The sequence below is a fragment of the Lissotriton helveticus genome, chromosome 1_1, assembly GCF_964261635.1.
Source record: "Lissotriton helveticus chromosome 1_1, aLisHel1.1, whole genome shotgun sequence".
Taxonomy (NCBI): domain Eukaryota; kingdom Metazoa; phylum Chordata; class Amphibia; order Caudata; family Salamandridae; genus Lissotriton; species Lissotriton helveticus.
In genome coordinates this window covers 1,418,320,962-1,418,336,367 of record NC_136057.1, presented here as the reverse complement: position 1 = coordinate 1,418,336,367, position 15,406 = coordinate 1,418,320,962, and the positions used below count along the sequence as shown (strand labels likewise).

Genomic DNA, 15,406 nt, shown 5'->3' with positions numbered 1-15,406 from the left:
TCTTCCTAGTTTTAGTACAAGGGGATTTGTTCTAGGGACTGCTTTACTGGAGAGAGGACTCAGAAGGAGAGGAGAAGCACTACTTTGTTGTCTCCTAAAGCATTTGCTGAATCTCTCCAAAAGTGAAGGTGTTTACTGCATTTTTCCCTCACCACCCAAGTCGGTTCTATTTTTGCCTGGATGCTCCTTTACAGGGTTGATATACATTTCCTTACACATCTAACATTTAAGCTTTCTTTTCCCACGAGACAAACTTGAGATTGGCGGCTCATCCATTCGTGAGAAGCTAACCGCATTGAAATTCCTGTGAGCGCATCTTGCCACATCAGGAAATTATTTACTTTTTTGAGTGGATGGTTATTCTTACTTCACCTTGAGTCAGTGAGTTTGTGGTGTTCTTTTAAGAGTAGCTCATGCTGTTCTTTTCCTGGGTCACCAAATAGGGGCTGGGTTGTTTCCAATAGTGTGTATGTGTACATGGTGTATGGGGCCAGGGACAGCATTTCAATTATTTCCCTGCATAAGTAGTGTAGGAAGCTGTTTTTTTATATAGTGGGCAAAACGAGGTACACTGTGTAAAGAGTCCAGGCAACCCTTATTGGTTTACAGAGGCAAAAATGATAACACTAAATGCTCTCTCTTGCGGTAGTGTGGGCGAGCCGAGCAGTTTTGGCTTATCAGAGAGTAGTGCGAAGCATTAGTTGTACTCAAAGAGGCAATACATGAGACACACTCAAGAATAAATCTTAGAACAATTTAGAAAAATAACTGGTGTTTTTATATAAATTTTAATACCAAGAACTTCGTTATCAAGTAAGTTCTTCCTTAAATATGAATTTGTACAGGTAAGTAAACAGTTCACTTAAATGTGTCTTTATGTAGCAATGCTTCCCTGTGGGAGAAAAGGTATATGTTTCATACAGTTATTCGTGATTGTTTTCTGGGACTCTTCTTTGGGACTTAGGGTCGTAGGGGGCCAAGGTCCAAAGTACCACCAACAGCTACTCGTTATCTGCCCCGGGGAAGTCCGGGTGCAGAGATGCTGGTCGGGTTGGTAGCTCTGCGCGCTACGCCTGTGGAAGGAAAGGGAGCCACCTAGAAATAGGCTGCAGAGGGGAACTTGGCGACAAGTCCAGGAACTCCCAACGGGGAGCTGAGATCACAAGGGTCCTGGGGCAAGGGGACACAGCCGGTTCATCTGTACCTGGGCTGGGGCCCTTGGGTGCAGAGTGGAACGGTCAGCTGGGCTTTGTGCGTCTTAGGGCCTTACGGTGCTAGTCTTTGCCATTTGAGGGTGCAAAATCAGGACAACTAGTAATTCTGGAAGTGGGTCTCAGCAGTGCTGAGGTCCCTCGACGGCTGCTCTGTCTTTGTGCAGTGGGAATCTGGATTGGACTCTCACAGGCTTTGATTTCTGCGAGGGGTCTGGTACCAAGAGTATTGGTCGTGTGCGGATCCTGGTGTCTTCTCACTTGGTGGGGGGACCGATCTGACCTTCAGGAACACATGGTCCTCTTCCTGGGAGGCTGCTGCATAGGGCTGGCCAGGGAGCGGACACTTGGTAAACCATACTTTGCTTGTTCGGTGCCTGCAATCTGCCGGGAGTAGCTCCTCTGCTCCAAGGAATGTTACTGGAAATTTGCAAGGGCTGGCAGTCTGCTGTGGTTCTTAGAAGCTGGTCAGCTGCAGGACTAGTCACTGGTTACAATTATTGAGAATGGTGCAAGGAGGTTTGCCTCCAAAACTCTACAGCAGTCTTCAGTTCTAATTTTTCTTGTGGCTCTTCTTTGCCCTCTTTTTCTTGATCCGTCGAATTTGATTTCCTGGTGTCAAGGGTGCCACCTAAATACTCAAGTTAGGGGTGTTAAGGGGAGTGGCAAGTTATATTCAATGGGCTACTTACCTTTAGTTTAGGGTGTCTACATCCTGTGGGAAGTGGGCATAACACTGACCAAGAGAGCCTAATTCCACCAAAACTAAGATGGTGGAATTCTAAAAGTCCACATCCTGTAGCCCACCTTAGGGGTGGAACTAGCCTGAGAGGGGGACACATCTCCTGACTAGCTAATTTTCCCACCTGTCCTAGTGCCAAATGGGCCCAGGCAAGGCGGGGCAGGGCTATTTTCCCTATCTGGAGAGGATGTGAGTTGCATCTCAAAGGTGGCAGAGGCCTTTGAAGCTTCCCTCTTTAATATTCTGATTGCTTAACCAGCCTGCCTGGAGGAGGTGATAACACCTCTTGTAGAAGCAGGCATTGTTCTTTACCTCATAGAGCGTGGGCTCTCACCTGCAGGCAGGCAGAAACTTGTCTGTAGTGGCTAGCTGGTCTACACCTGTCAGTCAGCACACCAGCAGGGGGTAGGTTTCCAAGGGGAACCTCTAAGGTGCCCTCTGGGTACATGTATTAATAAATCCATCACTGGAATCACTGTAGGTTTATTAATATGAGATGTTTGATACCAAACATCTCTAGTTTCAGTGAAGCCATCATGTAGCTGGGCGAACTCGTAAATGCCAGTGTCCAGCACATGTACTCAAAATGGCCTCGCTGTCCACTTGCAGTCCTGTCCTCTAGCAGTTATGTCCACACATATAGTATAGTACAACCTGCCTTGGGGTTGTGCGGGCTGCTATATGGGTGACTTACCTATACTGCATGCAATGTCTGCAAGCATGACACACATGGGGTGTGCCATGTCATGTTTTCACTTTTCTCTGCACCACGGAATGCAGTTTGCAGTTGCCGTTTGCATGTTGGTGCTAAGGGGTCTCTTAGGGTGACACAATACATGCTGCAGCCCTTAGGGACTCTCTTTAGCCTCCTTGCCCTAGGTACCAGAGGTACCATTTACTAAGTACTTGCACCGGATGCCAAAGGTATTGCTAATTAGGGGAACAATTTTACAGTTTTTAGGCAAGTGATCGAACTTGGGACCTGGATAGCAGGAACCCAGTACACTTCTGTCAAAATTGCATCAGATACCAGGCAAAATGTGAGTGACCATGTTAAAAAGCAGCACTTTTCTACAGGCAACTGTTTTGATTTTTGTTTTATATGTAATAATTTGTATGGAAACACTGCGAGCAGTGTTCTTAAAATAATTAAATTAACTTGATGGCTGCTGCTGGCATGGAGTGGCTACACTTTAGTGTTTTTCCATTATAATGGTTAGCCAGCTATAGAATGTCATCTCTCCCCATAACAGCACATCCTACTGATACTCCAGAGAGATCACGGGGCCTTTTCTTGTGGGAACTGAGCATGTGCCCCCTCAAAACAACACTAAGGGCTTCATTATGAGTGTTCGGTTATTTGGTTGTTAATTCCCCACTGCAGGAGTTTCTGACTTGGGTCCTATAATCCTGAGAGCTGAGGAAGTACCAGAGGACTTAGTAAATCCAAGTCAAGTTCTTCCGCGTGGTTTCCTCCGGAAATTTTGTTTGCTATCTGCAGCAGGAATCCTTTACTTAGGGGGTCTGTCGTGTTCAAACGAATCTCTGAATCTCTATGGGGGTGCTAATTCCTGTTGCCAGCCCCACTGAAGAGTCTGAGTAACTTGTCATAGAGGGCTCGAGGCAGCTGGGGAAGGAGACGTATAGTCATTCACAAAATCTATCTACGATTGAAAACAACAAGGACACAGATAGAGTTCTTTGTAAATATCAGCAGAATCCTGCACTTGTATCACTGGAACAGAACTCATCTTACCTTAATATATGTTTTTAATTAGTGTATGGTATAGTTTGATATGAAAAGATGTGTTTTTCACCAAGGAGAATGTTGATTGAAAGCAGTAAATTGAATGTTCCAGTATATTTGCCAATGCACTGGCTCACTTATGTCCGCCAGAAGGTTGTTTCTAGGAAAAAGTTTATTCTGTATTGAAGTGCTGATATAAAATCTAATGATTATTCAAAGACTTTATCTAAATTAATTGACACATAGAAAGTAAGCCTGTAGAACTACTTTTGTCGGGTTCCAATTTGTTGAGATGTATAAACAATTCACAAAATGGTGACGTTTCCATGAATTATGAAAAATAGTTTATTTGTTTGGCTTACTTGCTCTATACTGTTAGTTTGAAACCATGGCTGTCTGGGCCAGGGGACTAGTCAAGAATGAAATATTTCTGATTATCGTTCTTAGTCTCTTCCTATTTCGAGTTTTAATACACTTGTATGACACTTGTTGCAGGCACACCCGGGCCTACCTCCATGCCTTATTCAGAAGTGACACAGCCGCACTCCACCACATCACTATCCACAACATTGTGTACCAGGTAAGTGTGATGACTGACAGCTTAAGTGCAGTTGTCAGAACAAGAATTAATCCACCAAAACGAGCAGTCTAAACATGCACAGGGGTGTGCAACAGGTTTTCTGGGAGTGGCAAAGGAGGAACGTTGGGTCAGGACCACGTAGCCATTCAAACAGACCAGTACACTAAGGTCCATATTATGCCTACCATCGTGAAATAACAGTCTAGGACTGCCTGGAAGATACCCAAGCGAACCATCTGCAAAGTATATTCTCCCAGATTATACATTTCTCAGAAAAGCTTTGGTGTTTGAGTGTTAGATGGGAGTGCATTCCAGACTGCATATCAGATCCTCTGACCAAAAGAATATAACATACCCCTTCTGCTGGGATGGAAGCCCTGGTCAAATCTCCCTGCACAGGTGTATAGCCAATCCCCTCTAGGTAGCTGGAAAAAATAGTCTGAACGTATTGCAAATCCATCTGGGTTTAAATCAATAGTATCTATGTAAGTGGTATGTATATAGTGCAGAGCTCGCCAAGAGCCTGCAGAGCGCTGAATGGGGATGAAGGTTTAGATACAGTCAGAGATTATCTGAGCTATGCAGTTTTGTGGAGATAGCTTTACTGTTTAGTGCATTATGATGTAGTGTTCTTTAAGGAAGTGTGCCTTCAGTTCTTTGCTGTATGAGAGTCCTGATGGATTGGGAGATGTTGTTCCACAGCCTCTGTGCATACATGGAGCAGTCCTCTGGCCTCCTGCAAATAATGTTCTGTCCTATACTTAGAAGTTCTTGTCTGAGGAACTAATCAAATTTTCTTGGGCTAGAATAGATTTAATAGCAATGTGGTTTTGATGGGGCTACAGAAGACCCTCTCTGCCGTTTGTAGGTTTTCTTGAGGCTCTTTTGTTGACTGTGTGCATTAGACAATGTTACCCCAGCAGTTTGGAACTAGACCTGAAAGGAGGACTTGTGCAGTTTAAATCTTCTGGGGTACTGAGTGGGTGTAAATGGTGGTTCAAAGTTTTTTTGCTTTAGACTTTGTGAGTTTTTTTCAAAACTTTGTGAGCATCATTTCTTTAGATATTAAAAGTGATCATTTCTAAACATTCCTGCACCCTCCCCCACCCCGAAAGCAATGCCATTGGTGAACCAAAGGACATGTCACTCATGTGTACGCTATAATATGTGGTCTGGATTCTTAGATGGAGAAACACTATAATATATTAAATCAAACACAAGAATTTTTCATACAGCACACATCCTGAACTTCTATATTCAAAGTATTCTCATATGTTATAATTTAAAAAAGGAGCCTTGGTGAAATAAAATATTTGTCAAGGATCATACAATTTTATGAAGCAGGGAAGCCTGGATTGATCACAGGTTTTCACATTGTACAGTTCAGCCACTCAATGAGTATCTTTTTCTTGCATGGTTTATTTCAAAGGTTAGTGCTTTGCTTAAAATTTTTGCCGCATGGGGGTAGAGCGTAGGTGGCACACAGAAGTCCCATCAAAGCTCGGTTCGCTTTGGTCTCGAGTGTCCAAGAGGACCTCTAGTGCAGCCAGCGCTTTGCATCAGGTTTGAGCTTTCAGTTACTTCCTTTACCACTAGGTACACACTCTGCTATTCTCTGCCCTCAGTGGCAGCCAGAGCAGACTGGGATGCTGGCAGCTATGTGCAATGGTTTGCTCTTACATCCTAACCTTATTATACTGGGGCACAAATAAGCTCACCAAACTCTGTGTCTCCCTCTCCAATTCGCCTATGACAAATTGAGGCCGACTGATGGACCTTGACATTTTTAACCCTGATGATTCATTCTATCCTCTTTGAGTTCTCTCCACCCTCCCATTCATTCACCCCATATTTCACCCATCTTACCTTCTTCTTCCTCCCATGCTTTCCATCATAGACTCTCCTTCTTACCACCACTCCCTAGTCACCATCTAGTCACTCCTCCATCTTCATTCCTTTGCTCTCACTTGTACCCTCTGATCCTCTACCCACTTCCAACCTTTGATCACTTGCTTACTCTCCCAGTCGTTCTACGTCCCTGTACCACCTCCTCCTCCTCCTCTCTCTTCTTTTTGTTCTCTGTGCTTTCCTCCATCACCCACATCAGGGCACAGGTCGGGGGTGAACACGGCTGTCTGGCTTCGCCACCCCTACAATATTATTAATGAGGAAAGCCTGTTTTCCGTAGCCTGGGGTGACAGAGACTTGAAGGTGTTCAATCTGTCACAGTTGGCCCAACTTGCTGGCATTTGCAAACTTAATATGACTGGTCGTTGGAATTGTGTTATTCTGCAACTGCTGTGCGTTCCGCATATTTATAGATTTCCCTCTATTGCAACATAATCCCACTTTTTACAGACTTGCCAAGTCACACGATGCCTTTGTGTTTCACACAATATCAGCTCTCTGTGCACAGTGTCCCAGTGAAAGGCCGATCTCGGGCGGTGAACAGATCCAGCTGGAAACCATATGAAAAGGTTTCCACCTCGTTTGTGGAGGTGCTGCAGAGTTATGCTCTGTCATCGGCTTTTGAACCTTCCCCAGCATATGTGTGGTAGAGTTTTTGGGGAGGGTAGGAGTGATTGCCATGCTCCCTTTTTCAAACGCAGTCTCCAATGTCTGCCTTTGTTTACTCAGGAATTGAGAGGCTTTCAGCCTCACCTTTTTCTACACCGCACCCTCTCACCTGCATTCGCACACAGTAGTAATCTTTGCAAGCGTGGGAGGTCTGTATTTCCTGTACAAGTTGTAGAGTACAACAGCAGTACATTTTGCTTCTAGCATCTGTGGATCAAAAATTACAACAACAACAAAAAAATTACACATATGTCATGGATTGGCAGACTCTTTGCAAAGGGTAAATGGTTACCTGGTTACCTTCCGATTGCTGATTGATGTATTCAGGTATTACATTGATATTAATGAGGTCTAACCATTGTTCAGACAGTCTTAATGTGAATTAAATGCCACATAATTCCATTTCTTGCTGCACAGTTAAGTCAGCCCTGCTGCATAATTTGGTTTTCAATTGCTGCATAATTCCAGCAGTCCTGATTATGTGGAAATGCAGTCCCTTATAACGTGGGCTTCGTCCAGACAGCAGCTTCTTTTTAGGTTTCGCCTGCATTATAGCACTTGCAAAATCTCTTGTAATGAAAACAAGCATTGGCATAGCCAATAGGTCTCGCCTTTGGGACCTTATAAGTGTTTAGCTATCCAGCACAATATCCTTGGTGCAACAACATCAAGTGTTGCATGGCTAAACACTTACAAGGTCCCAAAGGCGAGACCTATTGGCTATGCTAATGCTTGTTTATCTTCCGAACCCTCTCTCGCTTATCACATCACACTCTGTATTCAGTGCCACTGGAATTCTGCGATTCTGCGGCTGAGGAGTTTTTCGCATTATTAAGGATTTGCCGAGTTTTCCACAAAAACCATCATCTGCTGCATAAACTGCAATTTAAAACAAGCATTTGCAATGCAATAGGTCTCGCATTTGCGAAAGTTTAAGCTATTGGCATTGTTAATGACAATGCCTTTTTATCTGTTTTGAAACCAGCATATAAATAAATGGCATTATCATTTACATAGCCAATAGCTCAAACTCTCGCAAATGCGAGAACTATTGCATTGCAAATGCTTGTTAAATTGTGGAAATAAATAAGAGCTGAAGTTGCAGCCCTTGCGTGTCCGATTATTACCCAGCAGATGGCACTAGAGGCTTGTTTGTGAACTTTGTCTAATTTATTGTTCCATTTACAGTTTATTTGAGCAAATTAGCTAATCTTTGGTGGCGGCTTTCGTGTGAAATATTGGTATGGGCTTCATCGTCTGTTGGTTGCTGGGGCTGAGGGCTCATGGAGAGTGGACCAAGTTTAAAAACACCCGTGTGTAGATTGTGGAAGTGATAGAGGGGTGACCAAAAGGAACCATGAGTGAGGTCGCCCTGGGAGAGAACGAATCACACAAAGGAGGGGCGGGCAAAGTTGAAGGCGATCGCAAAAGTGGGAAAAAAGCCCACCAACACATATGCAAATAAACTGAAGAGCACAAATACATGTAATCGAGCCAGTCGCAGCAACAGAGCAGGCTGTTGGAAATGTCACAGTGAAAGCCCCTTCTTTTTATGCCCAACTTGAGTTGAGGAGTAGGTGGGAGTGATGCTGGTCAAACAAGTCCGTCCGTGAAGCAGGGGGCGGGGAGCGAGCCTGCTTAGAGGAGAAAAACAGATGGCCTGAGAAGCGTCCGAGAAGAGAGAGCAAGAGGAGAAATAATCAAGGTAATAGAGAGTCAATGAAGGGGAATGAAAGAGAGAAAGAGAAATAGGGTGATAGAGAGAGTAAATAAAGGGTAAAAAAAACAGAGAGAGAGGGAGAGAGAAAATGAAGGGGGAGCAAAAAGAGAGCGAGAAGATGCAATAAACAAGAGCGTCCGGGAAACTGAAAGTACGGCCGGACAGCCATGAATAATTAGGGGAGGAGAAGCCGCAGAGCGCACGCTGGGAGAAGCCCTTTGATGTGGTGGCGGCCGTGAAAAAATGCAATTAGGAAGGAGGGAGGGAGGCCGATGCGCGTGCTTGTTTGGTCACGTGATTCACATGAACTCGAAGAAAACCGCACAGAAAAAGCCATAGTTTGACGAGTATTTTGACCACTAGAATTCTCTCCTTTTCCATTCCTGCGGAATGGGAAAAGGCGAGACCTAAAAATGTTTCTAACTCAAGCAACCAAAATTTAGTAATATGGGGATATGTGCTCGCCGCATGTTGGAAGAGCCTTTGTAAAGGTTAACTGGTCATTTTTCAGTTGCTTATTTATTCATTTGGTTGTAGACTTGAGCTGGGGTGAAATATTTGCTCACACCGTATTACGGTGTACAAAAATTACAAAATAGTGAAGCAATACTATTTAAAAATGTGCCTCATTATGCGGCATATTTCGGCTTTTCTTTCTGAATAATTTCACCAAAACTGCTGCATTATTCAGTGCTCTCTTGCCACATAATTTCAGCGGCCCTGTTATACTAGACTATGGAACGGAAAGTTGGTCACGGTTAGGGGCTCAATGGGGAAAACAGTGGTTGCACATATGAGCATACGTTCACCGTTTAATGCTTATATAATAAAATCGTTCAAGGAAATCGCTGCTTGCTGACAGAGTTGGTCTTATCCAGAGTGCACATTTTTTTTCTCCTCAATATCCATTAACTCTTGTAAGACCCCACCATTAATGGGAAATGTGAAACTACAAGTCCCAGCACGCATACTGCTGTGGGCTCAAAAACCAGGGCTGTCTGAAAGTTGCACAGTACTCATGCCCTGGTGTCACTTGACAACTATGAACCCTGCAGCCTGACACACTCTGCCCCATTCACAGAAACAGGTTAAACGCGTGCTTAAAAGGACACTTCCCTGCACTTCTCCACTTCTATTAAAGAAACCGAGCATATGTGACATGAATCACTAGAAGTGGCAGCTCTGTGAGGTAGCTGTGTAAACGGCTTTGATACATAAATACACAATAAATTAGCCAGCAAAGCCTGAGCGATGCAGGCCAACAGCCTTGAGACAACACACCAGACTTAATGATGCTTGCTGCACAGAGAGCCCTCTTATGTGGAGAAATATGGCATGGATGCGGACCACACACAAAAGGTAACATAACACCATTCATGCCCACGCCGCACATAAATAAGCAGGCCTGCTCTTAAAAGCTTCCCCCGAGCTGAAAAAAAGGCAGAGCACCGAAAGGCAGCCAAGTACTGAAGGAAGCTGAACAAAGACCGTAGTACCGGCAAAATCTGTTCTGAAATGCCAGCCAGAGGGAGGCGTATTTGGATGTCAATTTATTTTTCCCAGTCTGTTTGCAGAGAGTCAAAGGCCTCAAGTTGCACAAATGAGTGTGGCTCAAATCATGTTGTTTGAAAAAAGATTAAAAAAAGAACCAGTAGGCCTTCTGCAAGCAGACTTCTTGAATCGACCTTAAAAGTCTAGCATCTCCATTAGATGAATCAATGCATTTGTCTGCATATTTAGTTGTGTTAATCATATGATTTCAGTTTAGGAGTTCGCCTCGTGCCCCTTGCCCAGCGGTGCTCATTGTGAACATGACGTGCCTAAAAGCGCCCGTTAACAGTCTGCAGTTGTTGCCGTGTTTGTGGGTGCGAGGTGCTGCAGTCCCGAAGGTATCACGCACAGCTCCGCTTCAGCGGCATTTTATTTTTTGACTTGCTAATAAGGTATTTACATATTTTCTCTTCTAAGGAAATAAACGCCTTGTTGGGGGGAAGAGCGCATGCAACGAGGCAGCTCTAAGCCAGCAGGCAACTTAGCGGGAAGGTAGGTGGTCCGAAAACCTTACCGTGCAGTCAGGTCACTACCAGGACACGCTCGCGAAAAGTAAATGTCAAAATAAAGCCAGATTCAGAAGCTTTTGTATGCACATCTCTTTTAATATCCTGTGTAAACCAGCGCGTTCCTTGCGTTAAAAAGAGGCAGCAGGGGGAGGGGCGAGAGGAGGGGGCGAGTTCACTTGCGAGCAGCGCCAGGAGCGATAATTGCTACCATATGGCGCTGCGCGCTCCTGCAAGTGAATCGCCACACGTGCATGCATTGCCATTGAAGGCCATGGAATGCGTGCACGTTTTTGGCTGAAAAACCAAAGCGACCGCTAAAGGTCTTTCTGCCTATGCAGTGCATGCGCGATGCGTTGGCGAGACCTAAAAACATCTTTAAAGGGGCATAGAGCCCACTCATTACTTATCTTTACTTACGATTGGTTGGCTCCCACGTTACTCTAGTTTGCTTGCTTCCTATTGGTTATCTCATCAAACTTCCTCCTGGGCTTCCTGTCTTAGTTAGTGTCATGGAGCCATGACCAAGTACTGCTTCCTGCAGCCAGCATCCTTCCACTGGCCACAGGCTTCTGCAGGTACTCTTGTTACTTTTGGACATTCACTCTTATTGAGGCCATATCCAAAATTAACTCTCCTTCACTGTGCCCATTTTCCACAACCACCCTGCCCACCCACCACTTTTTTTTGTTTAATTGGCCGGCGTCCGAATTAAGAATCATTTCAGTGACCACTTAAAATCCCTTCCAGATTCTTCTTCATATGCATTTTTTTTTCGGATAGCATTATCCTGTCTTACTGTTCATAAAGTCTCAATACATTAATTGAGAATGAATTAAGCGATTTGCCCAGATGCAGGATGTTGAGCCGACGCCAAGACTCTAGCCTGGTTCCCCAGCTCCAAAGTCAGCAGGAGCAGTTCTGTTAAAAAATGTGTTACTACTTCAATAACTCCTGTAGATCCCATGTACATTTCAGCAGTATATCGTTAATAACACCCCACTTTAAACAGACGAACAAAACTTTGTACCCTTTTGCTGCAAAATGTCACTTTGAGTAATTTCAGAGCAATTATAACGCTTATAAATATTGTTTCCCCCGCTCTGTGTGATCAATAATATTCTCTACATAGTTGTGTATGTATTGCACCCACGACTTCAGGACTCCACTTCAGAGCACTAATACAAACATCATGACAAACCTCATGTACCTTGTCCTGCAGTTCGAAATATAAATGATAACAGCATGTAATTGAACAGTTCACTGAGTCAGCCTCTGCACTGCATAAACTGTGCATTTTTGTTGATGGGTATCAGAGAGCTCTCTTTGTGACCCAGTTACAGGCATGGAAAGTGGACCCCCTCTCTATTTATGGCCTATTAAAATAGAGCCATGACTAGAGTTTAGATGGACCCTAAGACGCACCGGTCCTTTGTCACTTCACCTGCTGAACTATTATAGCTCCGTCCCTATTCAATCTTGATCTGTAACCACCGAATGTTTCTATATGCATGTATTATTTTTGGAAAGTAATATTTCCATTGATTGAGTCTGTGAGTAAAGCGCCTCTTCAGAATAAATGGTCTCTAGGCACTGGTCCTCCGTACTGAGATATGAGCAGCAATGTAGGTGTCACCTGTCGCTAAAAGACATTTACTCACCAGATTCAGACGGCAGCCAATGAAGCTTCTTTCTGACTTCCATCATATGATCATAATTTGGGAAACCAGCTGGTGGTCTAACTACAGCATTGGATACATTTTGCGAAGTGATCACGAGATTACAAAACAGCCTCCCATAGGACATGTTTTTTTCTGCTGTTTTTATATTGCACGAACATGGCCCATGTGCAGTGGAGTGCTTACATTGGCACCGTATTACATGACACTAGGTCAGATTAAAATGACAATAATGCTTAAATGGACCATACTTTTCTTTTAACCCCTTGCCCACCCTCCTCCAGCTGTCCGTTCTGTTCGCCTCACCCTCCTCTTTCAGTTCTTTGTTCTCCACCCTCCTCCCTCAATTTACTTGGCGCTGTAAATGCTGGCCGCGCCAGAGCCCTTTTTAATTTATTTATTTACTTTGAGCCATGTTGCACAGCAGCTCGTGCTATTGTGCAGCATGTTAGAAAACTTTGACAAAGCCAACAGATCTCTTATAGCGAAACATATTGGCTTTGCCAATGCTTGTTTGTTAGTGGCCCAGGGCAGGAGGAGGTTATCTTATGATGTCTTCACTAGTAAGAGTGAGAGATATGCACACCTTTGAACCCTCGACCGCACAATGAGAAGGGAAAGTGTGGCTTTTTGTTCTTAAACTCTGGTGAAAGAGTAGGACTTCATTCCTGCTCCCCCTGCTGTTGGTCACATATCCAGTCCGCTCGCCCTGACTGCCTTGCTGCTCTGACTTAGTACGTCCGTACTGAGAATTTCCTTTTTCTGACAGCTCTCAATTGAGGGCAGAACATTATACCTCTCTAATCTCCTCCAATATGATACTTAACCACCCGTAAATTGTTCCACCTTTTAGTTAGATATTCAGATAGCTTCTCCACCACCCTTGTTTGCCAGATTCTCCTGAATCATGCGTGCCATGTGTGACTGGCCGCCTTCCAAGTTGTAGCGATCTCCTCCTGTCTGTTAGGCAAACGCTCAATATTGTGGTGGAGTGGTGTGCAAACAGGGAAAATCCCACTATATCTTTGATGACAACACCGTCTTCCAATATATCTAAATGCAAACCATTCACGAATAAGTGAGCCCTCTTCAACACTCACTCCAACATCTATCCTATATTTCGGGAAACTTTTTGTAGGCCTGTGACAAGCTAGATACCACTCGGTAATGATTTTCAGGGCTGAATGTCTGTGTTGAATCTGTGAGCTATTCTCATAGGATTTCCAATCTGTTCTTTGGTGTCCTTTTGTGCATATCCTCTCCCACTAAGACATATGCTTCCAGGTTTCCCCTTATCGAGGAGACTTTAGGAGCATGTAGAGAAGGGGAAACCCAACCGTTAGTTCGGTAGTATGTGGTTAAGAGTTTATTACCCCCCTCCCCCGTGAATCAATGGTTCTGCAGCTGTCTCCTTGGCCTCTTGCTGGAGAACCCAAAAGTGGACTTGTTGGTATCCGAATCATTTCGAATACTGCAATCAGTAGGTTCATCCAGAGTCCGTGAAGGATCTAACTTGACCATTTATAAAAATGTCAGCTAGCATCTGACAATCCCCCTTTCTCCAGCTTTGGAAAGCTGACCACTCTCAAGCTGATGTAAAATCTGGATTATCAAGTATAGGTGTGTCCGTGGACGTGGTATGCGGTACATCAGTGGTTGCAACCTTCTGGGGACCCCACTTAATCATTACTGGAAGCCAAGAACGCCAACCTAAGCATTGTCAACGATTTGAACCGTAAAGCAATACTAAAAATACAGAAAAGGCATTCATCAAACAAATACACAAATGATGTTACATTTTATTTAAATCGCAAATGTATATAAATAAAAATAAAAAAAATTTTATAGAAAGGTTGGAGCTTTTCTAAAGTCAGTGGAGGCCATTCATCGCCCATACTATATTCTGTTTGCTGCACTGGTAATGCTCACACGAATCAATGGGTGGATACTAATTTAATTTTTAGCCTCCAATTTCAAATTCCTTCACATTTACGGTAGTTTTTAATTGTACATTTAACTTGTTTATTTATATACACTTTATTAATCTGTTAATATTATTTAATTTTCTAAGTAGTCGCGGACCCCCTGAGAAGGCTTTGCAGATCTCTAGGGGTCCCCGGACCACAGGTTGGAAACCACTGCTGTCCAATGTATGCCAATGCTATCTTTTCACAGATGTGCAGTAAAGTGCTGGAGATATGTCTACAGCAAATATTCTGAGGCCTGTGTCTACTAGCAACCCATGAATGGCCGCGCTAGTGACCTACGTCTTCCGCTTGCCCTTTTTCTACTCCTTGTTTGTCAGGGTGCTTTTTGACTATTCACTCACTATGTGGCCTATAGTAATTGAGTACAAATGGGAAGCCTAATCCACCTTTTCCTTGTGTGGCCATTAGAATTTACCTTGCCACTCTGGAGGTTCCCCCACCACAAAACTTTTATTAGGGCTCTCTGCAGGTCAACTGTTGTTGATGCATATCTGCAACGCCTGCAAAGCACTTTACAATGTTGGTATTTAAATAATTTCTATTGCTGCTGTGCTGTGAACCAGGATATATATATATATATAAGCCTCCTCATTTATGAAGATCTGTTTTAATTTCTTGCCAGAGGGTTGGTGTGTTCGTGAACCACCATACCTTAAGGTGGGATGCCAGTTGCACAAGATTGATTTATGTTATTTCATCTTGCATCCAAATTCTCAACGGTACTCCTCCAGCAACAGAAGTAATGGTGGCAATGACATCTCTGGAATGTCCATCGACAAGAGAACATAGTCTGCAAATAATATTATTTTATGCCCCGTTCCTCCAAAGGTGATGGATTTTATATCATTAATAGGTGGTATTTTCATGGCCTGAGGCTTTATCACCAGTGCATATAATAATGGTTGCGGGGGGCTACCCCTGCCTAGTGATAAATTAAAAGTCCCTCTAGTCACTCCATCTACCACCATTTTGGCCTTTTGGATTGATAACTCGCTGTTTGTGGCCCCCCTGTCCACCACTTTTGAGGACAGCCATCAAGAAGGACCAGTCCACCTTGACAAAGGTTTTTCGTCATGTAAAACCTGAAAGATTTCCTTTCATTTTG

General features: G+C 43.9%; 1 protein-coding gene across 1 annotated transcript in view; it reads left to right on the top strand.

Moving 5' to 3' along the window:
- The window catches only part of QTRT1 (queuine tRNA-ribosyltransferase catalytic subunit 1), a 345,830-nt gene that overhangs the window by 233,375 nt on the left and 97,049 nt on the right, over positions 1-15,406 (top strand). Inside the window, exon 9 of the mRNA XM_078685122.1 lies at positions 4,196-4,280. Coding sequence (XP_078541248.1) covers positions 4,196-4,280 — 85 coding nt within the window. The remainder of the gene's footprint in view (positions 1-4,195; positions 4,281-15,406) is intronic.